Below are 24,651 nucleotides of genomic sequence, written 5' to 3'. Positions count from 1 at the left end.
GTGTTTGTTAGCAGGATTGTGCAAAAAACGATCAGATGGATGAAACTTGGGTCAACAAAGAACCCAGTAAATGTTTTTTCCCTCCTTGTAATGTTTTCATTTGAATCTGTTTGTTTGAAACTACTCAATAGATTCACGTGACATTTTTAGGCATGGAGCATAACACAAAAACCCCACTCTCAAATCTCTCCGACCTCAGAATTATTTCCGGCAGAGACTCCCATTGGGTGTCATGTTAATTTTGACCGAAATTTCTGGAAAGAGCAAAACGGAAAAATAAATCCTAAATCGCTCCCACGGCCCCATTTCTTAACTCTCACCAATACAAAAGATATCTGGTTGTTCTTGGAAGTCTTAGTGTGATACACACGCAGAGGGAGGGGCCAAAGGGGGAAAGGGGGCCAAAGGGGGCCCAAAGGGGGACAGTGACTCAGAGGTGGTGAGTTCGAGTCCATTGATTTTTGTCTTTGCCTTTCAGAGGGGGACTTTTGAACTCTTTAAATAAACAACTGTCAACATTTTAGAAACAAAGCTGTGATTGGATCAGTGGGTTGAGACGCTGACTCAGTGATCCACTGGTTGTGAGTTCAAAACCCACTGAATTTTTTTCTTACATGTCCAATTGCACTCAACTTCAATATTGACTCATCGTTATAGCGCCACCTACTGGTGTGAAAATGAAGTGTGAGCAATCAACCCCAAAATTCTGTCACATGATCAGAGCCCTGACCGGAAGAGACCTATTAGTGTGTATGCAGTGTTAGTGATAGCGCCACCTACTGATCAAGTCTGTCTCTCTCTCTTAAACCAGCCAGCTCTCTCTCTCTCTCTCTCTCTCTCTCTCTCTCTCTCTCTCTCTCTGGGTCTCTCTCTCTCTCTCTGGCCCTCTCTCTCTCTCTCTCTCTCTCTCTCTCAAATTGGCACAGTCTGTCTCTCTCTCTTAAAGCAGCCAGTCTGTGTCTCTCTCTCTTCCCAAAAAAAAAAACAGTCTCTGTGGAGCCGGCAGCAAGCAAGGCACCCATTCGAAATTTCTCGGCAGGAGGAATTTTCTAGTTATCATTATCATTACCCCCCCCCCCACACTCTATCAACCTCTTGTTTCACTGCCTGAATAAGTGTCTGAACCACTAACAAACAATTACGAGCTGGGTGGAAATCTCATGCCGCTTTAAAGATTCTCTGTTATTGGCATCCAGGCCAGCGTTGGGGCCTGTGGAGCTGAGGCCCAGAGGACGCAGCGGGTCCTCGACTCTTTCATTCACTTCCAAGTGGCTTTCATTTTTCACGTAGCTGTTTTTAGATATTCTAATGCATTTATTTGGGGGTTTTTTGGGGGCCATTAAACTTTGAATTAATGCAGCGTTTGAAAGATGCTGCAATAAATTGACAATAAAAAGAAATGAACTTGCCTTTCCTCAACCTCTCAAACCACTTAGGTCCCTTTCGGTTACATAGCAAAGTTTAGAATTTGAGTCTTTTCTGTTGTTTTGGATGAGGAGGTTATGTTTTTGGGACACTGACCAAACAAAAGACGTCAAAGTAGCGTGTTTCTCTGTCTCCAAATTACGTCATCAGCGCAAGATGGCAGCGCCCTTATTCTGGATGTTTTAGCTTTATTTCTGCGTCGTCCATCTTTAGTTACAATCGATTGATCGTGTTTGATGACCTTAAAGAATATGGGTCGGAACACAAAGATACTTTAAGTGTAATTCACAGCTAAACCAGAGGAAGATTCACAGACACACACACACACACAGACACACACATCCCAGTATCACGGCGCTCGTGCTCATTAAAGGGAGGGTTACACAATAAACAATTACCCTGCACCGACAATACAAGTGTGATTATATACCCACAGAGGTTAATTACAGCTCCCATGGATTTCCTCTGCTTGTACCTGTTCATCTCTTAAGAAAACACCCGTGAACACTCCTCTCATTACCTTGTGCTTAATAACACCGCTTACTTCTCCCGTTACATCTCATCAGTAGCTTGATTGACTTTTGTTCTTGGTAGTAGCCGACAATCATAATTCACTTTCGGAAAGATGAAGGCATATATTAAGTATTTGCACCATCAGATACTCAGACAGGGATCGTCTGAAAGTAACTAAGTACATTTACTCACGTCCTGGGTATTCCCACTCATAGTCTTCTCTACAAATCCCTTTTACATAACAATATTTAATGGCTCTCAGTAGAACAAGGCCCTGGATCTGCCCCCTGATCCGGATCCACACCAAACTTGAATCGGTTCTTTCCTGACCCGTATCACATCCTTTTATCTACCTTTGTGGAAATCTGTCCAGGGATTTCTGCGTAATCTTGCAATCAAACAAACCCACCCCTCCACAAAATGTCCCGGTGATCAGTTATCTAGGAATCCTGATAAATACCAATCAAACAAAAGCAGATGACCACATTACCTCCTTGGGGGAAAGTTAAAAAAACCTCATGAGAGCTTGTGAGGTGGAAAAGGACGAAGCAGCGGAGGTGGAGCCACTCGTCACGTTCTGATATCTTCAGTTGTACCAAAACGTGATTTCCACTCTAAACTAGTCACATGGTTTCATTTAATCTGCCGTTCGAGGGCTAGAAAAGTCAAAGTAGCCAATATTCTTTTGAAACTAAAGTGAGATTAGTCCAGAAAACATGAATAAAAAGTATGAATATAAATCTGTTTAGCTGAAATGTATTCTATTTTTCTTTTGCCTCCCATTAATCGTTTCATAAGCGCTCAGATTTATCTTCTTACCCTTGGAAGGGGCCGACTCTGTATAAACCGGCTTCACCTCGAGCAGCAAAAACTGTAAAATGCTGCTTACGCATTGTTTCATTGGTATAAACCATCTAAAAATGTCATATATCACTTAAAACTTAAATACTTTTATGTTGTTGTATTGTTATTTCAACTGAAATAAAAAGATCAGTGTGGTTGTTTTCCCACTGTTTAAGTTAAACTTTTAAAAGTGAATAACTCTGAAGCTCACAGATTCCATATTATCAGTAAAAACTAAACAAAGTCCAATAAGGAGAAACGTTCCTCTCACCTATGGCCAATGTGGGATATTTCTCTCCCTTTGCAGCACGTGGGAGGTCGTACTTGCAGGTACCCAGGGACACGTATGCGTCCTTGTCCAGTCCAGGATCAGGGGTCCACTGCTCTGCAAACTCTGGGAGGCGTTGAACTGGCTGATAGGTGAAGCTGTTGATGTAGAGGAGCTGATCGCCGTCATATTCGATATCGTACTGATCGTTTCCCTCCACGTCTCTGTCGCAGAAGTTCAAAAAGCGAAGCAAGTGTTTACCTCCAGGACAAAGACAAGTCAGGTTGTTTGAGTCCAGAGAGCAGATGTGGTGTCTGTGCTCGAGCTGAACTGAGGCCTCAGACACCAGACACCATCCAAACCTGTTTGGCTGTGGTGTTTCTGGGTCCAGTCGAAACACAAGCAGGTGAACAAAATACCTGCTTCTCCATAAAATACTGCAACCACACTCTAGTGAATGTATCTTCCTCAGTATTCTTCATTTGTATCTGACTTGTGCACCTGAATACAAAACTCCAGATGCCTCCTGACATGAATGGGTTTCTGCAAAAAACGTACCTTGACCGGCTTTAGGAGAACAGACCAGCAGCAGCAGGATCAGGCTCCGCTCCATGTTGCACGAGCAGGTGTCTCGTTCCTCCCAGACATTTCACATTCTGATGGAACTTCCTTACAACACAGGCCAATCAAGGCCTGTGATTCAATGACAACCTCGAAAACACTGCAGAGGATCGTGTGGCTGAGATTCTAACACGACTCACTGCTGCCACCTATAGAGCAAAGATGATAATCACAGCACGAGCCCCTGACTGAGGTGGATGCAATTTGATTGGTTGTTTACAGTCATGCTATTCATTATGTTTTATGCAAGGGAATAAAAAAAAAAAAGATTTGTGTGCTAATCCATCAAGTCATCAACATTACGTCAATATTATTTTAAGGAAATACTGAAAAATCCAGAAGCAATGTCTTCAAACTAAAACTATGAAAGAAAGTTAGAGGGATGGAAAAAAGAGTAATTTAGTTGAATAAAGACAAGAGACAAATAAAAGGAAAAATCTGAAAAGTGGAGAAAATGCTGCACAGAGGATGTTGCACCGTGTTATGAGACAAACTGTGATTTGTGAAAATGGGCTATACAAATAAAATTTGATAGATAGATTGATTGCTGTCTCCACATCTCTATGAAACTGTGAGATGTTTTACACCTAAATATTAGGCAGCGCTCTCCAACACCATCATCAAATCACCAAATCAGGGAATGATTTGGGAAGAATAGATTTCATCTCTCCTGCAGAGACTTAGACTCATTACCAAGATTCACTGAAACGCTTCTGGAAGAACACAGTGACCCAACACCTGACTGACACTCATGTTTTTTAATTTGAGAATTAAAATAGAGAAACAAATAACAATTTGTATAACCTACTAATTAATAGGCTGATTTTTTTTTAAATCCATTTTTAATAATTATGCCAGAAAATATAGAACTATAATATAACTCAGCAGAGCGCAGACCTCCACCAAGTCTGTGGATAAATTAAATCATATTAAATAAAATCAAGCTGCTGCAGATTTACACACTATTTATCAGTCCCCTAAATATGACTGATTTTTAAAAATCAATATTCTTGCATTATTCCCTAGGAAGTTGGTTTAAATTGGTCTTTACAAAATATTCCCTGACCTTTGTTCAGATCCAAACTTTTATGGGTCCTTCCTCCAAGTTTTGGGGAAATTCGCTCTGGAGTTTTTGTGTAATCATACTGACAACAAACAAACAGAGGTGAAAACATAACCTCCTTCACAGAGGTAGAAATACCCTTTATGATTCCCTTTAGACCGGGGGGACAATGAAGATCAAGATATTCACTTTACTGTCTTTCTAGACGACAAAGAAACACGTCAATATCTGAGAAGACAAAAACAGCAATTGTAATTTCTTTCTTCAAATCTGACTAAATTTCTTTCGGCTGATGCACTAATCAATTAATCCTCCAATAACTCCAGCTCTATACTATCAAAACTGAGTGAATTATGTTTTTCAATAAGAACTGACGTTCAGCACCACATGCTAAGTTTTAAAATCTCGATCTTACTCAGTAGATCACAACAGATTGTTTTCATCAAGAGCCATGAATTATTCGCTGTGAAAAACGATATCAAAAGAACCAGCATCTCACAATGTTAAAGAAGGGATCTGCCCTCTAATCCAGATTAAATTGAATCACATCACTCCACCAAGTTTCGTGATAATCCGTCCAGGCGTTTTTGCGTAATCCTGCTGACAAACAAAAATTGAATCTCTATCGGACGAGGAACGAAACAGTATTTCACCATCAACGGAAAAACTAGAGTCAATAGAATGAAACTTTCAGACCAAATTCAAACTCTTCTACAGAAGTGAATATTTTAATAAACACAGTTGTCAAATGAAGGTATGATTCTGAGAGAACAACCAAGACAGGAATGAGAAATGACAGCATGTTAAAAAACAGGGAACTCAAAATATAAACAGCAGAAATACAATAGTTTGTGCAATAGCAAATACAGTTTAAATATATACAAGCATATCTTCATTCGCTGAACATTCAACAACAGCTTTAACTATGCATTGGACTGTGAGGACGTCTCTTTATAGGAAACGTGTGGCGGCGTTCATCTTCAGTTTATTCAGTCAATTCCCATTGTTCCCAGAAAGTGCTGAGCAGCCCAACGATTGGTTTTCAGAAACCTTCGACCCCCAGAGCGACAGGTGTCTTCAATCCTTCACTCGTGTGGGGATTAGAAACCTGCTCTGGGACCTGGTGACATTCAGCAGCCTGTGTTGTTCCTGTTCGATGTGATGGACAAACGTTGAGAACAACACCAAAGCTGAGCTGCTTTCAAAATACTGAAGACAGACAGTAATTCAATCAGGGTCACGCTCAAGTCTAAAAAACACTTGTTGGGCTTTTGGAGGAACAGTGCAGCCACGTAGATCGAGACAAAATAAATAAGAAACTCAATTGCAAACTTGGAACTTACAGTATTTTACCATATATCTATACTGTATATAAATCCACCTTGTTTTCAAACAAGACCGAGAACTACAAGCTGTGAAAGAAAAACTGTTGCATGAAGCTCAATGTGGAACGAAGGAGATTTATGGCTGTAAACACAACTCGAGCTGTAACCAAGTTTAACTTTTGACCGGAATATGGCAGAAAACATGGGTTTCATTTACTGCTCAACAGACATGAGGAGTCTCCTTCACAATAAGTTATTTTACCTTATAATCACACAGTTATTCACAATCTGGATCATTAAGGCCGAGTCTAAGGGGGTTGGTCTAAAGATTAAGTGTGGCAGAAGGCCAAGATGTTAGAAAAGCAAGGCTCGTGACCAAAACAGTTGCTGGTTCAAATTCCAGTAACATCTGAGGAAATGTGGGTGAAGAAAACAAATAAATAACGACTCTTCCACTCCCTCACCACCAGAGGACAGCGTAGAGGCCGACCAAAGCAGATTTTGGGGCATGGCCCATCTTTCCACATCCTTTTTTTATTTTTTTTTATTACTCCGCTTCCCTCTTTGGGGGATCACCATAAAATTCTTCTTTATAAAAGAAACATAAATTTGTACAAGTATTTACAAAGGGGAGGAGAGGGGAACCAAGGCATTTAGTGTTTGGGTTCTATATTGATCCACAGAGACATTGTTTCACATCCCTCAGTCCCACATTCAAAACATTTTAGGTTTTTTGTTGCCATGGTGTCTAATATCTCAGCCCACTACGGTTTCAGGGTGTGTTGTGTCCTGGGCCAGCCCAAGTCCCTGAGTTATTAGTGTTATTTTTTTTTTTATCCCACTCTTAGCCGCTGCTAAGGATCTCAGCCAGAGTCTGAATCGCTGGTGTCTGAGGACGACGACGAGGAGGAGGAGGAAGAGGAGTCGGAGCTGGAGCTGCTGCCGCTGAGGCGCGCGGGCTGCGTGTTGGTCTCGACAGCACTGGGCTTCTCCGCTGAGGAAAGGAGGAGTGGGTTAGATCGAGAGAATCTGATTCTACAGCTGCACCAGGTACAGATGAAAAGAACCATTTAAGCACATGTAAAAAAATCTTATGAAAGACAATAATCAAGAAAATCCACAGATTAAAAGGTTCAGAAGACACATTCATTGAGACAGTGAAGATGCAGGAGCTCACCTTTAGCTTTCGTAGGTTTCTTGACAGAGTTGAGTTGTCCGCTGACGTCCTGCAGCCTCTTCTCCAGCTCCCTCCTCTTCTCCAGAGTCAGCTCCTCTTTAGATTTGCCAATACTGCCTTTCCCTGCTGCAGGTGAAACAACGACAAGGCTGTTACACCACATGACATCCACATAGACAATACAGCTGCAATTACTGTTACTGAAGATGTGCTAAGAGGGGGAGTGGTGTGTAAAGGGAAGGAACAGTGTAAAGGGAGCAAGTGTTTGGTCTGTAAACATTACAAAAATATGAGATGTGCCCAAAACAAAGGCCCAAGGTGTGTTTTCAAATTGCTCCCAGTGTTTCCCTAAGATAAGATCAGTTTTAATGGTCCACTGACACAGGACGGAGAAATGGAGGAAGAGACGGAGACAGCGAGGCAAAGAGCGTTCCACAGAGATCTACAACGGCACAAAACAAAGTTAGGAACCTTAGAATATTTAGGTTTACCGCTACCTTCAAACTAACAGCTAAAGGGACACCACAGTGTAGGTAATTAATGGGAAACACTAGATTCTTTCGTCTTCAGTTCGGGTATTTAGTTTATTTGAGACTAGAAAAAGATGTGAGGGCGAAATTTCCACGACACTGTCAAGTGAGAAAGAAAATTACGATTAATAAATGATCATAATAGCTGCAAACCTGTTTCCTGTGTATAGACGGATCATTTCAACTCTACACATCAGTTCCTTTCAGCCAAGACCAACAGAGCTGAAGTACAAGTTGCACCATCATCCTGCAGCTTTGGGAACAGCTGACTTAGCCGTTTTTAAATCAGGTAAGGCAAGTAAAGATATGACCGTTCGTCACGTTGACATTATCAAATTACAGTTCGTTGTTAACAGGAGGAAATAAACCTCAAGAAAATTGATGTTGCTACTAGTCATTCATGTGGAAAACCTCCTGACATGCCTCAAATATAAGAACTGCCATGACATGTCATTGATTAAATGCTCTATGCTTCATTGCATACTAACTCAGCAAGTTCATAATTTTAATTTTCCACATGGGATAAGCTGCTCGAGACCAATACAGCAGCGTTTACTCAGGAGGAAAACTAGCTCTTGTTCACCGAGGAGAGATGAATAAAAGATGTGGGTGCAGAACCAAAGTCAAGTGCATGAACAGGCTGAGAAAACGTCATTATATGCCTGTCAGTTTGGTGCAATACTATGGTTACACTTTTATATCTTCAGCAGTCCGGTCAGGGTGAAATCGAACTTTGATATAATACGATTGCCTCGTCATGCTGCCTCATTTTTGGCCGGCCTTCCCGGTTTTATAAATTTCATATCGAAGAGCATGTGGTGCTTTACAAAGATCAGCTGCTTCGAGATGTGTTGCTGCTTGAGGGTGTGAAAGTGAATTGTCTTTTCTTTGTGCTGTGTCTCAATGATGCCGCAAAACAATCACAGTGAAAATCAGGGGCACTTAAGTATCTGCAGTTTTGGTGTGTTTTTATTGCCAGAGCCTGAACCTCAGCTTGGTGCTGCCTAAAGGTCATTTGGATCACATGCTTCTGTCCCTGTATATCATCAGATATGTTGGAGGCTACAAAGAAGACACGTTTAAGCCACCATGCTTCATGGTGGACGTTTCATCTACCTGGCTCTCCGTAAGGCTTGCGGGGCTTCTTCCTCAGACAGGTCATGACGTAGCGCTCCAGCTCTTTCAGTGTCGATGGTTTCAGTGTTTCAAAGTCGATCTCAATCTCCTCCGGGTTGGTGTCCCTCAGGGAAGGCTCCCTGGACTGGATGATGTGGACCACGCGACCCAGCTTCTCCCCCGGCAACTTGTTGATGTCGAGGCTTAGCTGGCGCTTTTCGTCGTACGACATGGGCACAATCTCATCCTCCTCCTCCGAGTCGTAGTGCGGCAGCATGGAAGGGGCCACCGGGGGCTCGAACGGCTTCTTTGCAGTCCTGAAGAATTGAGAGAAGAGATCAAATCAGGACGAAGGTAAATATTATCAGCCGGTGCTAAATATCTGAAACAACTTGAAGATGCGATAAAGCTTTACAATAACTGATAAGGTGGGTAATCATTTTAGTACTGACTTGCTGTTCTTGTTACTCTTCTTCCCCTGGCTCTTCTTGGTCTGCGAGCCACCTGCTCTGGCAGACTTGCTCTTCAGGATTTTTCCAGGCATCTTCCATTCCTCAGAGCCCGCTCTGCTTCTGCTGCCTCGACTCTTCTTCTCCAGCTTCTTCTTTTTCTTCTTCTCCTTCTCCTTTTTCTCCTTCTTCTCTTTTTTCTTCTTGGTCTTGACAATGGGGCCCTGAGAGAGGGCGGCCAGCTGCTCGTGCATGGCTCGGAGCTGAGAGAAAGATTTAAAAACAACAAAATTATCACAGTGAAAAACATTTTGTTTCCACGTGAAATGTGTTGTAACACTTGAATAAATGAATAGCAACTGGAGGCCTTACTTGTGTGCACACCTGATCCTGCAGCTCAGCCAAGCGATGTGCTCGCTCCTCTTCACTGTCTGAGCTGGGGCTGCTCTCGCTCTCTTCACTCTCGCTGCTAGGCTCACTCTCAGAGTCAGAGGATGATGACGAGGAAGAGGAGGAGGAAGAGGACGAAGAGGATGTTGGGTTGCCACTCATCGACATGTTTGTATGGTCCATGTGTGGCTCGTCTGGCATCTTGGCAAAACGGAACTCAAAAATATCCTGGGGCACAAAAGGAAAAGCCCAAATCAAAGATAAGAAAGGGGAGGAAACATCAAATACAAAGACTCGTTCTGAATGTTTTAAAAGCTAAGCTAAGCTTACCTGCAGCTTCCGTGCCATGTTTACAACATCGTGGTCAGGTGGGTTGTACTTGTAGCAGTTGGAGAACATGAGTCGGCCATCGCTAGCAAACTGCTGAGCGTCCCTGTATTCACGACAGTCCATCTTCCTCTGATAACACATTGGGAAGATGAATTTTATTGGCACATTTTATTTTTTGTTACATTTAAAGCCATTAAGAAATATTGTTTCTATCCAAAGCAAGGCAATATTCATTGCTTATTACTATTTCACAGAATTAAAAGTATGTGAGACTTCACCTTGATGGTGCTGAGGTCCATGGGGCACTTGATGATGTCGTGATAGTCGTGAAGTCCCAGGGCGGCGGTGTCCACAGGTGTGTAGAAAGGCCAGGCGAGCGCTGCGTGTTTCTTCGACAGCATGTCCTTCAGCAGCCCGCTGCAGTACCTCAGCTGAGGACTCAGTTTGCTCTTCTTCAAGGCCTGAGGCTGGACCGAATCGGGCAAGTCCTTCTTGGGGGGTTTGATGGGGCGTCCGCTGCCGACCCTGCGTCCACCACCAGCCATCATTGGCTGGAGGAGGACAGGACCTCCAGCGCTCCTGACCAGGCCCATCCCAGGTGGAGTGTCCATGCCCATGCCCCCCATGGAGATGGTGTGCATGGAGGTGTCGTGTACTTGGCCCCCGTGTCCTCCTTTCCCTAAACCTACCATGTGGGTCGCTCCAGACATGCCCACACCCGAAAGGCCCACAGTAAAGCCCATGTTGGAGGGGGTGGTGGTGTCGGCCTTCCTTTTTACACCTTTCTTCTACAGAAAACATTACAGAGGTTGGAAGTTACACTTATTTAACTCATTACTCCTTTTTAAACTTTTCTAGAAACTTAAACACTGAATACACCAAATAAGTTTCATTGTACTAGGTATCAGTGTTTTGCTTGTGTTCTACCATATGATACCGACTATGTGTTTTCTAAGTACCTTGGTTGTGGGCTGTGTAGGGGGCAGGCCCATGATGTTGGCAGGAGGCAGGCTTTTGGTCAGCACAGTCTGGGGAGAGTTAGCGAGCATGGACTCCCCAGTGTCTGAGGAGGAAGGGGAGTAAGCCGACTGTGACACTGCTGGCACCTGCTGAGCCCTGGATGCTGAGAAACGAAGTCAACTTTTAAAATAGGAGCTGAAATCAAAAACTGAGCTGCATATTGATATTTGACAATAACATTCACACCAAGAAATTTGGAGGGAAGCATATTATTCATAACAGAAAACTCTGAAAACAGAAAAATACTGATTATTTCCAGTGGTTAAAACGGAACAACAACTCTGTAAGACTTTGTCATTAACTCACAACTAGATTTGCGACCTCTTCCCCTGTTGTTTTTGTTTCGAGGAGTTGGAGGTGGGAGCTCCACTTCCTCCTGGGGCATCTGGGCCACTTTCTGGAGGAAGATCTTCTCTAGGGACTGGGCCATCAGCACAATGTCGTCCGTCGGCTAAACACGAAAAACGATTTATTAACACATTAGTAAAACAAAAAAAAACCATTGATGATATAAAAAAAAAGTGATGCATTTTCATTTAAATATATTACTTATTGTAACTCAAATTAGTTGTTTTATAAGTGCTTCAAATATAAGCTGTTGGGGAAAAAACCTTTGAAAACCTTTGAACACGTGTATCTTGAGAAAAAATAAATAATGAAACCTCCAACACATTTTCAAAGTAAATAAAGCTGCTTCCGGTGCTTCTCTGAATGCCTTGATCTTTATATAACCCTGTGTTATCACTGCTGTGACTAGAGTTACCTTGTGTTACGTGTTTATAAAAAGGGAGGGGAAATGTTATTTGGAAGAGCATAAGAGAGAAATGAAAAAGAAAGCAATAACAGGATGGACAGAGCTCGGTTCTCTACCATTTAACCTACCTTGTTGTAGATGTAGCAGTTGGTGAACATCGTGTTGAAGTCCTGTATGCACTCACTTGCACAGCGGTAGAAGCTGTTCTCAAGGCGCTTTTTTATGGTCCCCATGTCCATGGGTTGTTTAATAATTTTATGGTAATCCTGAAAAAGACAGAATGAGACACTAAGTTTTTTTTTTATGTATGGGTTCTCTAAATCAAAGAATAATAAACAAATTGAAAAATCTAAATTTACAAAAGGATCCAATTGGGGATATTTGCTTTGCACAGACATGAATAAAATGCATCAAATGAAAGTAGAACGTGAACTCACTGGCAGGTTGAGCCTGTAGGCATCCACAGGCTCATGGAAAGGCCAAGCAAAGTGGTGCCTCCACAGACACTTAATCAGGGTCCTCTGGAGATACTGCAGCTGGTTGGTCATCCGGCCTTGTCGGCTGGGATCCTTGACCAGGGGCTGCATTGGGGCTGGGGGGCCCTGGGGCATGGTGTGCGGCAGAGAGGGGCTCTCAAAGTCCTCGTACAGCAGGGAGGGCTTGCGAATTCGTTTGCCCGAGCTGCTGTGCTGGTCCATCCCGCCACTGGACAACCCGACCAGGGAGCTACAGTTTACGGAGACAGAAAGACCAGAGGATGGAAAAGTGACAACACTGCTGGGAATAGAAAAAGGTCAGGAACAGACACGCTGCCTTGTAAAAACACACATAGAAAAAGATACCTGCTATTTTCATGTTGACTGGGCAATCTGCATTCTATACATGCTTTATTTATGTCACCCATATGACCAGTGAAACTATGGCTCTGTCTCTGAGTCGGCTAAACGTTATCTAGGGAAACTAGAATTCAATCAACAGCCTGCTACTTTTAAAAACAGCCATGGGAACCATCATCCCATGGGCTCGCACCAGTTAAAAAAAATAAACAGTCATTTATAATAAGGCTGAGTGATAAACCACCAAAAACTGAATATGTTTTCCAGTTTTTCTCATGCAAGTATTGGAAAAAGCTTTACTTTTAAAACTGTCACTCACAAACACATCATGAATATGTCCCACCCTAAAGCTGCAAGGATTATTAATCAATGCACAAATGATTTAACTTAAATAGCAATTTGAGTTAATTAATCCTTTTCAAGTTATTTCCGCAGGGAATTTCTTTTTGCATTATACCAAATTATCAATGTTTTACTGTTGTTGAACAAAACAAAACATTTGACAACAGGGTTTTAAGGAACTGTGATGATAGTTGTTCCACTGCTCACTGCACTGATCATGAATATAACTAAATAATAATAATATTGGGCCCCATCCCATGTGAACTTAATGCTTTGTCATTCCTTGACAATCATGCTGAATCAGCTGGTTTCATTCTCAACAGTGAATTGTGCAGCCACTTTTCAACAAAAACTAATGTAACTGCTAATATTAAGTGGGATTTTTTGTATATGTATTACTCATTGGAGAGAAAGAATGGATGAAATACAAAAGGACAATGTTGGCATTGGAAATAAAGACTTAAGCAAATTTAAAAAAGGAAGATGATGCAGACCTCAAAATGCTCTAAAAAGAAAAGTCCCCCCATCTTCAGTGTAGCCTGTGATTCAATGAGACGACATAAGAGCATTTACTACACAGCTTAACAGAGGTCTCTCAGTCCACACAGTCAAAGGAACCCCCTCTGAGCAGAGCACATGCACCAGATCAGGACACACACACACACACACGTACACGTACACACAGACACACACCTGCTCCACTGACACACAAACCCCGGCAAAGCCTGTGAGCTGATTTTCTCCATCAGTCAGAATCCGAGCAACACAAAGAAAGGCTCAGAGGCGTTTGTGTTAGGAAAAGCATGACACTGCTGTGTAGTAAATACAACACAATACCAGTCTTATTTAGGGGACCGCATATTGTAGCCTTTTGTTATTTATCAGGTATTATTGTAAAAGAAGGACTTAGACATTGTATTATAAATAAAATGGGTTACAAAAGGCCTAGATCTCAATCACAATGTAAGCATATTAATTAGCAGTGCAATGATTCACAAAGTCAAGAGTAGGACCTCAAAAGTAGGATTTGTTTTGTAGAGGGGGGGGGATCATGATGGGACAAAAGCAATCACACAACAATCTTTCATTCTATTTAGATTTCTTACTGTACAACACTTTGGTCCACCCCCGTTTCTGCTTAATAAATAAACTTGATTTAATGTAACACATGCAGTTAGAGGTCATGTGTAACTTTAGTTTAACAGAATAACAATTTCATGAATTACATTCCAAACCGCAAATTGTAAAGATTGTCTTGTACATTTAGGTGGAAAATAGCTAATTTGGGATATGTTGTGTTCAAGCATCATGGAGGAGTAAGGTTACGTTTCCCTTTGGCTATAGAATCAGTTAAAATGCAAGTATTGCTGTAAACACCTGCTGCTGTTGCCCTCTACAGATAATGAGATCATGTCAGGTGAATCATAAACTTTCCCCAATATGACAGATACAACAAATAGTCTGAGCACAACCATGATCCTTAGGAAACGCGTGAATCCTTCTTTATTCTAAGGCTTTGTGATTTCATATGAATGCACACACACACACACACACACACACACACACACACACACACACACACACACACACACACACACACACACACACACACACACACACACACACACACACACACACACACACACACACACACACACACACACACACACACACACACACACACACACACACACACACACACACACACACACACACACACACACGAGGAAGCGATGGAGGAGAAATAAAAACACGCGGCTCAACAGCAGAGGATCGCGTGGTTCGGACGCCCCGCCCTCCCTGTTTGTAAACACTGGCCTCACAATGACAGCAAAGGGATGACGGACACATTTTTAATATCATTTTATCTTAATGCAAAAGATGAAAATAACCCAACTGTGGTTTCAACGGTGCTGCAGCAGAAACGGATCCAAACACGATTAACCGTTGATCCGGGTCGGTTTTTTTTTACCACTCAGCATGTAGCCGCTGCTAGCAGAGAGCTAGCTGGCGTAACAGGATTTCAATCAAAACATAATATATATATATATTATATTTGACTGCAACCTAAATAAAAGGGAGTGAATTAAGTGAGCAAAGCGGACTGGATATTTAGCAGCGGTTAGCGTTAGCCACACGAGCAGCAGGATTACACGGGCAATGAATGACAGGGAGCCGGTGGGAGCAGCTGTCATCCACGGTCCGGTTCCTCCGGTGAAGCTAAAAGATAAACGAATAAATAAATAAAAAAAGCATTTAGCAGGAATCGGGATTAGCAACGCCGCGATGGGAAGCTAGCTAACTGGGTGGTGAGACAAGCTAGCGCTGCCGTTGGGAGGCTAACGGGGATGGATGACATTTAACGCTCCTCCGCCTCCATGGCCGCTGCGGAGCCGTTTAAAACCCTCCGCCCCCCCCGTGTGGACTGTAAACCCCCCCCCCGCGGGTGTTTACCTGTCGTGAGGCGGGTTGACGGCCGCTTCCATCCGGCTGAAGGCGGAGCGTCGATCGCGGGTTTCCAATTCTCCCAGCGCCCGCTGACACTTTCCACCCGGAGAAAAAAAAAGGAAAACACCCGCCGAGGATCCCTCCGCAGCGAAATGGCGCCCGTTCGCTTCCGTGTGTCGCTATATAAACCCCCCGCGCGGCGCTGTGACGTACTTCCGGTGGCGCTCGGCCAAGCTCTGCGCTCCGATTGGCCGCGAGGAGACGTCCGTCAGCCGGAGCTCCACGCCCCGCCCCCCCCTAGGTGCCCCGCTCGGTACACGTTGTCCTCGATCAGCTGTTGAGTGAAAACAATGGAGGCTGCGTCGCACTGCGCTTCACCGCGGGGATTTATACATGTTTTTAGCTTCTTAAATGCGGGTTTGTCTTTACAGGCGAGTGTCCACGGGTCTGCGGGGAAGCGGGGTCGTGATGCAGCCGTGTTTTGTGCCTCATATTGCGGATTACTTGCAGGGAACTGCCCCTAATATGTTTTAAAGATGTGCAACTATTTCCATCTGGATTTTGTCTATTGATAATTTGAGGGCTGGACACAAACTGCAGAATTTATCAAATGGTTATAAAGTTGCATGAAATGCAGTGTTTGTTTTTTTATCACAGCAGATCTGAGAGACATCAAATGATCACTTTCTTTATCAATAGGTGTAAAGGAGTTGATTTCATTCAAAATCTATTAATTGCTGGGTGAATAAAATGTTTAATTATTCCCTAAATATTAAAATTGAATTTGAACGTATACAGTATTGTATTGTAATTTTTGTATTGTAAAACTTACACTTTCATTCATTCATTCTACTCAGTAATATATTTATAATTTTGATTTTGGGTGTATACTTTATTATATTTTATTACTTTTGTAATTTTGTTACTTTTTTGCTTCTGTGGTTTTTCTCTGTGCACATAAAAAAGAAAGTCTTGAAGTCTTGTATTTGCCTTTTTATTTTTATAGTGAGCTTTTTCTATCTTACTTTTATTTAAATTTAATTACAACCTGAAACTTGAATTAGGTAAATTGTCAGACGGCATCACTTTTCATGACAGCTTGAATTGGAATCATCTCAACTCAAAAAGCTGCAAAACATATAATATTCAAAGCAAAAAAATCAATATAATAATTACCATAAAATTAAACACTTTCACAGATCAACTCAGACCACAGTTTTTGCTCTTATAAAACTGAAACTCAACACAAGGATAACAAAGGAGTAATTCATTCAAACTATTTATTGTCATAACTAAAGGGAGGCAAACAAAGTACTAACTTTAATTTACTTACAAGATTAATACAGGGAAAAGTTGGATAAAACATTTGACAAATATAAAAAAAAAATATATATACAGCCAAAACGTTTAGGAAAACAAATTTGTAAATAGTGCAATATGAAACATCACAAACATCTCTAGAGTGCATTAGGTTCATAAATTATGATCCAGTAGATAAAGCAGATCAACCCTCAGCTCCTTCTGTAGGCAACACACAAGGCAACACATGATACTGGCTGCCATAGGCCGGTGTGTTAATGGACGGAAATATGGAAAGAGGAGTGGATAAATGCAGCTGATGATTCTCATTTAAAATCAACCCCATTTATATCATGGTATCATATAATTAAGTATAACATTACGCATCTATAACACTGTCCAAGTTGATCCTTTCTTTCTGGAGCAGATGGGAGTTTGTGACTGCAGCGACGCCTCACTCGGGAATTCTGATTGAACGTTTTCTAGGAGTCTAGAAGTAAGTATTAACTTCTGGTACATCTTCCTCTAATTCCAAGGTGCAAGGAGGCACAAATCTCTACCAATACAATAAGCATCGTTTAACAATAAAGTTAAAGTGTAGCTGGAGTTTCGACACCTTCAAGTCCAGACTTTCAACCAGCAACTCCTCTGTAGCTTGGCTTCTCTGGCTCCATGGGGACCCAAAGGTATCATGACTGTGCATCGTTCCTCTTCTCTTCTTTGCGCTGAAAGCCCATATTGTACTTTTTCACCATGTCAGCATAAAGGCCGCCTTTCTCCAGCAGCTCACCATGGCTGCCCTCCTCCTTTATCACCCCCTCACTGAGAACAACTATATGATTGGCCTTCTCTACAACATTCATCTGGTTGGAAATCAGCAGCACGGTGTTGGCTAGCTTCAACAAAGCTTGGTAGACCTGTTGAGTACAACCATGACTTGCTGTTATATGAAGAGAAAAAGAGACAAATCAAGAGCAAAAACAATGTGGGAAACACAATCATTTCCTACCTGGTATTCATTCTCTAAATCCAAGTCACTGGTGGCGTTGTCCAGTATCAGAATTTTGGGACGTCTGATCAAAGCTCTGGCAATGGAGATGCGCTGCTTCTGGCCTCCAGCTACCTGTCCCCCCTTCTCTCCGGCATCTATACAACAGAACGACATACTGTGTTTCTGTACTTACTTGGTGAACAGTGTATTTTGAATTCTGCAAGATCACAAGAACCCGAGTGCTTTTGGTTTCAAGTGCACTTAATTAAATGTATTAGTTCCTCTACTGCTGTCAGCAGGGTTTCTGCAGGTCTCATAGTTTCTATAAGGATTTTTAATACCACATAGAATACAACTGAATGACCAGCAGGGACAATAGTGCCCAGATTTTCCTGTACTTCTCAGCAGTATAATATTTAATAATATGTGTGAAGCAACCTGTGTTCAGGTAGGTGTCAGAAAACTGATAGATGGACTATAATACTTGTTCTCTACATTCCACACTTTAAGACTTCAGATTCAAGGTTTCAGTCTTTTTCCTCTGTTAATGTGGTTTATTTGGTAGTTTTTCTCTTGTTGAGGTTTAAAGACAAAGGGTGTCGCACCTTGTTAAGCCCCACGAGACAAATTGTGATTTGTGAATATGGGCTATACAAATAAAATGTGATTGCTTGATTGAGACACTCTGGTCCGACAGCTTGACGGAAACAGTTATTTATCAATACAGGCATATGTTCTATTTTCTGTGCAAGCATCTAAGAATTTAAATTAACATGAAAAATCATTCCAATTTCATCCAGAAAGTAGAAAGACCCGCTCTGAACCTGTGTCATATTGATTTGGCAGCCCCATGATGAAGTCGTGGGCATTCGCCAGCTTGGCAGCGCGGTGCATCTCCTCATCAGTGGCTTTCTCGCAGCCGTACTTGATGTTCTCCCGCACCGAGCGACCAAACAGCACACAATCCTGGCTCACCACGGCAATCTATGAACACAGAGGATGAGAAGGGAACAGTTAGTGGCTGTATAGTTGTCACAGCTGAAGCTAAGATATGTTAACAGAGTAGAAAGTTTCAATGAATTGTGATTCACCTTCTCTCTTCTATCTTCTTTCCTTGTTTACAGCTCTGAGCGACTTAAATTTCATTTTCAAATTTCAATGTTTGCAATATGATGACCTATTAAAAAGTCTGTTTATTTATGTTTTTTACATCCGCATGTTCAGATGAAAGGTTGAGTAGTTAAGCAGTTAGAAAAAGGGTTGGATTGTTAAATTATGTAAACCATCCTCAGAGAGAAGAAAATAAAGGCTTTAAAGTTCGTAACAATCCTAACTGTGGTTTTTTTCGTGGTAATGTAGGAATATTTAACACAAATTTACTGTATTCTTAAAGAAACTAGATCTCTACTTTGTCATGAATGAACAAATACTCACAGGATTAAATCGACTCATCTAATTAAACTCTCTTCAGACAACAGCTTAACTTGCTGCTGACCCACCTTTTCGTGTAGGTACTGGTCTTTGTAGCTCTGCAGTGGTTTTCCATCCAGTTGGATCTCCCCTGCTTGGGGCTGATAAAACCTCTCGAGCAGTTTGACACAGGTGGTCTTCCCTGATCTGTTGAGCCCAACAAGGGCAGTGGTTTGACCTGGTTTTAGCTCCAGCGACACATCCTATTGGAAGAGAGGATTATGTTTAATTGAAGGAGAAAATCACTTAAATTGTTAATATAATTAATGCACAGGGGATAAACATAAATACACACACACCTTAAGCACAATATTATTTTCATCTGCTGGGCCAGAGTAAGAAAATCTGACGTTTTTGAATTGAATGTGTCCCTGAAGAGTTTCGGGGGCCAAAGTGCCGTCTGGGGGTATTTGAGGTTTCCGATCCAAATACTCAAAGATCTTTTGAGAGCCACCGATTGCCTTCCTCACATCCGGGTAAGAATGCATGACACCCTGGAAGAGAAGTGAAGGTCAAGCAAAACTGGGCACTTACTGATACGACTGTGGGCTACTTTGCACAAAATGATTAGCTGCTTCTTGGCATGGGGCTCACCTCAACAGCAGAGGCAAACTGTAGCTCGTAAAGGATGAAGGACACCAAGTCCCCACTGCTGACAGTCCCCCTGGTCACAAGAGTCCCTCCGTAGTACAGAATAAACACCTTCAGGGCCAAAGTGGTGATCTGGGAGAACATAAAAGACAATTATTCCACTGTGGACCGCCTGCATTTCAAGATCTTAAGAGTCTCAATCGTAAGTTTCAGGCAACAACCTCACTGAGACATTTCAGACACTTCGTGCAATTAATTCTCTAGACTAACTCCGTATACTTTTTAGCACAGATCAGTATTCGACTCACGCTGTTGGCCCAGGTAGAGGCCGCATAGCCAAGAGCTTCCTTTTTGTTCAGGCTGTAAGTGTCGTCCAGCTGCCGTCTGTACCTCTCTGTCTCGCCATCCTCGTTGGCAAAACTCCTCACTGTCTTCATGTTGGAGAAAGTCTCTGTGGCCACCTGGTTGGCCTTAGCCAGTGACTCCTGAACTTTTACAGCAATAGTCTGAGACAGATTTAAAAAAGAACGATTAAAAAATTAATTAATAATGTATTTAAGAAATGAAATCCTCTTTTGTGATGATAATTGTATTTACACTGCATTTTGGGGACTGATATCTATGTGTGTATGAAATTAACTTCAAATTTATGGGGACTGTTGGGCCTTGGTGGGAGGAATTCACTCTACTTATGATATAAAGCGTAGATTTATGTTTACCTGGTAGAAATGTCCGATGAGTTTTGGTATGACCCAGATGATGGGCAGTCCCATGCAACTGAACAAGGTCATTTTCCATGACTGGCTCACCATGAAGAACAAGAGGAAGACAAAACGTGCCGTGTACCACATCACGAGACTGAGTTTCTCGCTCAGCGCCTCGCTCATATTATTGGCATCTGTGGTGATGCGGGACACCAGAACACCTGAGAGGAAAGTTGGGTCGTTAGTTTTCCTGTGAAGTGAAGAGCCGTCCAAAAATTATCAGAGAACTGAGGTTGGCCTTGATAAAAATAAAAGCCTGGTACCATACGGAAAAAATATGTTCAGGATTTATTCACAATGGTCAACTGTGCGATGGGCTTTCATTTAAAGATAACTTTGTGTTGTCAGTCGTTTACCAGTATCATTTGCATCAAAGAAACTTATATCCTGTTTCAGCACGGCCTGGAAGACAACTTCCTGCACCGAGGTGTGGATGTGGCTCATGGTGACATTGTAGATGAGGTCACATACAAACTCCAGGACAGCGCTGGACCATGCAACAGGAGACACATTACAGTGTAAAGTACACAACATATCAGCTCAACGGTATTACTACACAAACTTTCAAAAAGGAATGAAGTGCCAGAAAAAGGAAATATATAGAAATACAGCAAATTAGATTCCCTTTCTAAGCCATGAGTTGGCAGATTTTTACATGTTACCATCTGCATAAACTAAAAAAACACACACACAGCTCAATAATATTAGGTAGTAAATCTTAAAAATACTGTACCACTTAGGTTGGACATGATTATATGATAATGCTTTTTTTTTAATATGAAATAAATCTGAAGCTAGTAACATATATATAAATAAATATAATTATACTTCACCTAAATGTCTACCTGAAAAATTGCTCTATCCCAGTGAAAATGACCAGAGACAGAGACCTAAACTTAACCAATTCTGGTATTTTATAAACTTAAAATGCTTAAACAGCTTTGTGACCAATCTTACATTACCTGGTGAAGGTCATTAATGTCATGAATATGATTGCCTCTGTGAACGCATCAGGTGATTCTTCATTAGAGATCCAGTCAGCCATGCGACCACTGTACTGAGGGATAGCCATCTCACCTGAGGTCAGAAGATTATTATTCATTTCTTCAGTCGTGAGATCAGAACCCATCAGAGCTTATCGATACCACGGTCATTGATAATTTAGTCCCACGGCCTGTTTAATATCAGGTTGGTACTATATAGAAAATAAACTCCACACCCTTTATCTAAATCAAACTGTTGTCTCACTTACCGTAAGAAGAAAAAAACACAAGTGACAGCACAGCAGAGAAGCGCCACTTATATGGCTTCAGGTATCCCGTCAGTCTATTCAGAAGGGTGACGGTGTCCTGCTCAGGCTTCTCAGAGGGCGTCTTCGTGAACAGAGATGAGATGTATCGGCCCGAGGTGAGCAGAAGAGAAGACACGTATTGGCTCCAGTAGAGCCAGGCCACTGCTGTCACGACATAACCCTGTAACACCTGCAGAAGGAAATCACAGGTTCAATACTCAAAAAGAAAACACATCACATCTCTTACTGCTCCTGCCAAAAAGTAAGGCTAAAGAGGGAATGCATTAAAGTAATAAACAGCCTTCTTGGTTCCAAATGTTATCTTGTATGATCCACAGAGTGATTAACATCGTGCTTCTCGGGCCAGATTTCACACTGGTTTCGTTTTGTTTTCAGTCTTGTTCCTGCTCAAGACTCAAGCTGTGATTGGCTCCAAAAAGGAAAATACAAAGTATTTGTCTTAATTCCACTTCTCTCTGAAGCAAATAGCATTTACACTATTCTGTTAACTGTCAAATGGAAACACAATCAATTATCTTATGCAGAGTTTTATCCAGCCAACAAAGCCACCCACCCTTTCCCATGAGTGCCACCCCCACAGCTCCTCCATGGTGGACAGCCCGAGCCCCCACAGAAGAGTTGTGTATATTGGAAAGTGGAAGCAGAGGACCCCTAAGCTCTGGAGCCCCCCGAAGCTGCTCATCCACTGGTTTCCAGGGTGGGCGAAGGTGAGGGAGATAAGGAGGAAGGCCCGGATCAGCCCTGCCCCCCACAGGGTGAGGAGTGGGTGGGAGACGAAGAGAGGCGAGAGCTGGGACAGGCTGATGGCGTGCACCGCACACACGTCCAAGCACACCAAGAGCAGGGGGAAGAAGTAACTCATCTTCTTCATCATGCCCAGGTCCTGCAAATACAAGAGAAAGGGGGGCCAGGTCAGATCAGGTTTACTTTTTCCTCTCTATCTCTTTGTAACTACATGAACTAAGACTAAACTATGTCAAAAAAAGTGATCTACAGGGCCACAAAAAGTTAAAAACAGAGGTGCAGAAGTTCATATAAAATTCAAAATAGAAGACACACACACACACAGAGTCCATTAAAGTGCATAAGACGGAGACAGACATGGTTCACATAAAGAGATAAAGAGTCTAAACTGCTTTTCAAATGACTGCACAGGATCAGCAAACATGACAGAAGTAGATAGTGCATGTATATATTGACAGCAAAGTGTTTCTTCCTGTCTACTCCCTTGTAACCACATAAACTGGGCTCATAACCTGCAGTTTTAACTAAGTAAAGTTTATAACTTACAAAGCACAGTGAACAGAGGACACACACAGGAAAACGATGCCGAGTCCAGAAGTGTGCATAACAGACAAAAATGACCAGAAAGACCTAAACTACGTCTATAACTACATTTTAAATAGTATAATAAATATTGAATACATGTGCTGGTGTATGTTGATGTGTACTCGTAGATTTCACTTTGTAACGACATGAACTAAACTTCACACTTTGCAGTTTAATCCACTTGACTGACAAAGGTACTTTCTGTTTGCTGTAGCTGGTGTTCGGTTACTTTCATTTTCTCCTGCACTGCTGATTTCCTTGAAACGGCTGCACACACGCACACACGCACACACACACCACGCACACACACACACACACACACACACACACACACACAGCCTAAAGACAAATCTGATCCTTAACCACAACCAATTCACATCTTATTCCTTATTGGGGGTTAATTCAAATTAAGTGTTACCTCTTTTAGAAAAGGTCCCACAGAGACAACCAGAACACACACACAGAGACACACAAGCACACAGACACACACACACAGAGACACACACACACACACAGACACACCCACACACGCACGCACACACAGACACACACACACACACAGAGACACACCACAACGCACACACGCACACACACACACACACACACACACACACACACAGAGACACACACACACACACACACACCACACAGAGACACGCACGCACACACGCACGCACACAACACACACACACACACACACACAGACACGCACACACACACACACACGGACACACACACACGGACACACACACACACACGGACACACTAACTGTATATTACTGCCCGAAGTCAAACTTTATGCTACCTTACAGTAGATGTAGCATCGTTAGCTAGCGAACTAAACCTTTAGCACAACGACATTAAATGAAACTTACCTTCTCGAGCTCGTGAAGTCAGACGCGTGTTTTCCGCCTGAGATTATATCAAATAAAAACACTTCAGATATTATTCGGAGCAAATGAAAACCTGTTTGTTCCGCGAGCAGCGTCGTGCTCGGTGGTGGCAGAGGAGTGTGTGTGTGTGTGTGTGAGCCGGAGTGAAACCGAAAGTAAACCGTTTATACTCCCTCTCCTCGACGGGAAGTCCCTTCGGTGTCTGACAACGTGGAGGACGAAGAACCACCAGCAGCTTGTTATTGATTATTGTTCTTCAGTTAAATCTGTTCCTGCTTTAATAAACTATGTAATTAAACAACAACACTGTTGTGTGTAGTTCTGTTCCTCTGGTCAGCTCATGTGTGTGGCGTGAACCTCCAAGCGCTCCCACAGCGGCATCGTGTGGCCAGACGGTGAAACTGCCGGAGCGTTACAGGCCGTGTTCACATGTTCAGACATTTTGATTTATAATAATAAGAAGAAGAAGAAGAAGAAGAAGAAGAAGAAGAACGGTGATGGTTATAATCATAATAAATACTAATAAAGTTTATTTAGATATAGGTTAAAAAA

General features: G+C 42.3%; 2 protein-coding genes across 2 annotated transcripts; both read right to left on the bottom strand.

Annotated features, from left to right (window-relative positions):
* Positions 1-5,433: 5,433 nt before the first annotated feature.
* Positions 5,434-15,615, bottom strand: brd2b (bromodomain containing 2b). The gene is made up of 12 exons (XM_035164364.2): positions 15,457-15,615; positions 12,262-12,550; positions 11,953-12,090; positions 11,377-11,521; positions 11,010-11,173; positions 10,329-10,838; positions 10,051-10,179; positions 9,703-9,948; positions 9,334-9,593; positions 8,882-9,198; positions 7,236-7,361; positions 5,434-7,052 (listed from the first exon to the last, which is right to left on the bottom strand). The coding sequence occupies exons 1-12, from the start codon at positions 15,486-15,488 to the stop codon at positions 6,922-6,924; spliced, it is 2,487 nt and encodes an 828-aa protein (XP_035020255.1). The 5' UTR covers positions 15,489-15,615; the 3' UTR covers positions 5,434-6,921.
* A 1,101-nt stretch (positions 15,616-16,716) lies between these two features.
* On the bottom strand, positions 16,717-24,432 carry tap1 (transporter 1, ATP-binding cassette, sub-family B (MDR/TAP)). Its single transcript, XM_035164455.2, has 13 exons — positions 24,082-24,432; positions 22,431-22,760; positions 21,818-22,046; positions 21,528-21,642; positions 20,922-21,052; positions 20,521-20,726; positions 20,110-20,307; positions 19,805-19,933; positions 19,510-19,704; positions 19,240-19,413; positions 18,565-18,724; positions 17,759-17,895; positions 16,717-17,666 (listed from the first exon to the last, which is right to left on the bottom strand). Exons 2-13 carry the CDS (start codon positions 22,749-22,751, stop codon positions 17,439-17,441), a joined length of 2,223 nt encoding a protein of 740 aa, XP_035020346.2. The 5' UTR covers positions 22,752-22,760; positions 24,082-24,432; the 3' UTR covers positions 16,717-17,438.
* Between the last annotated feature and the right edge of the window lie 219 nt (positions 24,433-24,651).

The sequence above is a fragment of the Hippoglossus stenolepis genome, chromosome 8, assembly GCF_022539355.2.
Source record: "Hippoglossus stenolepis isolate QCI-W04-F060 chromosome 8, HSTE1.2, whole genome shotgun sequence".
NCBI classification, from domain to species: Eukaryota; Metazoa; Chordata; class Actinopteri; order Pleuronectiformes; family Pleuronectidae; genus Hippoglossus; species Hippoglossus stenolepis.
This window is presented reverse-complemented; position numbering and strand designations above follow the sequence as displayed.

Bases quoted from the DNA above. Each gene is read 5' to 3' on its own strand.
- tap1 (XM_035164455.2), bottom strand. From the start codon at position 22,751: ATGATGAAGAAGATGAGTTACTTCTTCCCCCTGCTCTTGGTGTGCTTG. The intron at 18,725-19,239 runs GTGGGTCAGCAG...CTGTGTTCATAG, and splicing joins ACCAGTACCTACACGAAAAG to ATTGCCGTGGTGAGCCAGGA. The intron at 17,667-17,758 runs GTAGGAAATGAT...TGTACTCAACAG, and splicing joins ATTTAGAGAATGAATACCAG to GTCTACCAAGCTTTGTTGAA.
- brd2b (XM_035164364.2), bottom strand. From the start codon at position 15,488: ATGGAAGCGGCCGTCAACCCGCCTCACGACAG. The intron at 11,522-11,952 runs GTAGGTTAAATG...TTTCGTGTTTAG, and splicing joins ACTGCTACATCTACAACAAG to CCGACGGACGACATTGTGCT. The intron at 11,174-11,376 runs GTGAGTTAATGA...TTCGTTTCTCAG, and splicing joins AAGAGGTCGCAAATCTAGTT to CATCCAGGGCTCAGCAGGTG.